Here is a 2,033-nt window from a genome sequence, read left to right on the forward strand (position 1 = left end):
AGCTTTCGGACTTACGCTCCGTAACGAAATGGCTGAAGCATAGTCATCGATGGACCACTGAATCCATTTTTTCTGCGTCAAAATGCACTGTATTTGCCCTTCTGTGAAGTAGGGTTTTAATAGCGTTCTAACGTATTCTTGAGGGGCTTTTTCGATTGCAGTAATGCTCGCCAATTGTGCTTGAAGATCGTTAATTAATTTTAACATTTCTTCCTTTTCGGCAGAAATCTTCTTTACTTGTTCCTCTTTCTCTTGCAATTGTTACTTCAATGCCTCGTTTTCTGCTTCTACTGGTGTTTGCATTGCCAAATCTGTGCAATTTGATTGCATGTGAAATGCGTGCAGTGACCGATAATGATGCACTTCTGCCTTAAGTAACGTCACTTCTGCTCGTAACTTGTCCATTTCGGTCGGCTTTGAGGCACTGGTAATGACGCTTTCATCACAGTTGTCCATGAAAAAGCTGGAAAAACATTGTCATATAATTAATGGTATTTAAGATAAAGCAATATACACAGTGTATTAAAAAACCCCGCAATAGGGATATATTGCCGAATTGAGTAATTTATACTGAATAGATTAAGTTATAATCGGAAACGAATTCAATTTATGTGAAAATAATTTTTAAAAAGTTAATTTAATTTCTGATTATTTAATGTCAAACGTTAAAAGCATATTAATATAAGTATATTAATAGAAGTATATTAATATTTTCTGAGTGGATATTAGATACACCGTAGAAGAATTAAGACGAAAAAATTAAAATGTAAATGTAAAAAAAAACAAGTACCGTTGTCTACGTGTCGACAAAGGGGTATTTTCGTCGCTGCATATTATTGCTCCTTCTGGAGTAACTTCAGCGCTTCTTTTTGAATGCGCCTTGCCACGTTGTTTGCGCTTTCTTAATGCGCTTGCTCTGACATTGTATGCATACGGTTGAAATCTCAATGATCTGAAAAAATACAATAATAGTTATACTTATTGTAATGCTAAGATTTTAGTAATTGATGAATGCACTCCTGTGCATAGCCTACCTTCTAGGAAACGTAAAATTGCATTCATTCTCGAGTGTATGTAATGCACTTGGTGGTGAACGAATAACTCGATACCGTTTGTTCAACCACGGATTACTATAGACAGATATAAAACAATGTAACATTGATAATTAATTAAACCATGTGATTGAAGAAATGACATATGAGAATTTTACATTATATATGACCAGTCAAAAAATGACGTCATACTTTATGGAAATTCACAAATAACATTGATAGTATATAAATCATTTTTTATTTTACCTTCGAGAATGCCTTTTTGGTGTTGCTGTAATGCCATCAGTTTCATTCGGACCATCAAGATTTTCATTTGTATCGCATAATTCATTCAATGCGTCAGTTCCACTGTTGGTTTTTTCACGCTCATCGGCTATAACCCTGCTTGTGCCTGGATTGCAGACAAGTGGAAATTCTTGACGAATGATATTTAAATCCAAGTTTACTGGATTATCAGCTCTGAAACGTGTACAAAAGTGTATGGTATTATTTATCACGTACTTTTGATATTACATTTATTATGATTGTGAATAAAAATTATACCTCTTTTCTGTTGACGTTAAAAATAAAGTCGGTATAGCAGTCGGTAAAAGGCGCTGTCTTTTCTTGCAATCGGGAACTTTTGATTTTTTCTTTGGTACTGCGAATGAGTCCTCAGAAAAATGCAGCGAACACACTTTTGCTAAACAGGACATATATAATTTAATTTTAAATATATTCGTAACATACATAAAAATCATACAGGTTAATAAATAAAGAATATAAAAATAATAAAAAGAGTATTCTCTTGATGTATTACATTATATGCATGTAATGTACACGTAAAGGCTGTGTAAGCTCAGTGACCCCATACAGCACATGATATTCGGGGAACGTTCTAAGAATGTTCTAGAATATTCTAGAACATTCTTAGAACGTTCTCCGAATATCATGTGCTGTATGGGACGTATGGGACATATTCTAGAACATTCTTAGAACGTG

General features: G+C 33.9%; 1 protein-coding gene across 1 annotated transcript; it reads right to left on the minus strand.

Annotated features, from left to right (window-relative positions):
• Nucleotides 1-7: 7 nt before the first annotated feature.
• Nucleotides 8-1,734, minus strand: LOC105560429 (the record flags this gene model as incomplete). Its single annotated transcript, XM_012009558.1, has 5 exons — nucleotides 8-463; nucleotides 791-952; nucleotides 1,035-1,130; nucleotides 1,299-1,511; nucleotides 1,596-1,734. Coding segments are annotated over 5 exons (812 nt in total), but the record flags the coding sequence as incomplete, so codon positions are not given.
• Between the last annotated feature and the right edge of the window lie 299 nt (nucleotides 1,735-2,033).

The sequence above is a fragment of the Vollenhovia emeryi genome, unplaced genomic scaffold (assembly GCF_000949405.1).
Source record: "Vollenhovia emeryi isolate VEMERY1.0 unplaced genomic scaffold, V.emery_V1.0 DF945946.1, whole genome shotgun sequence".
Lineage (NCBI taxonomy): Eukaryota > Metazoa > Arthropoda > Insecta > Hymenoptera > Formicidae > Vollenhovia > Vollenhovia emeryi.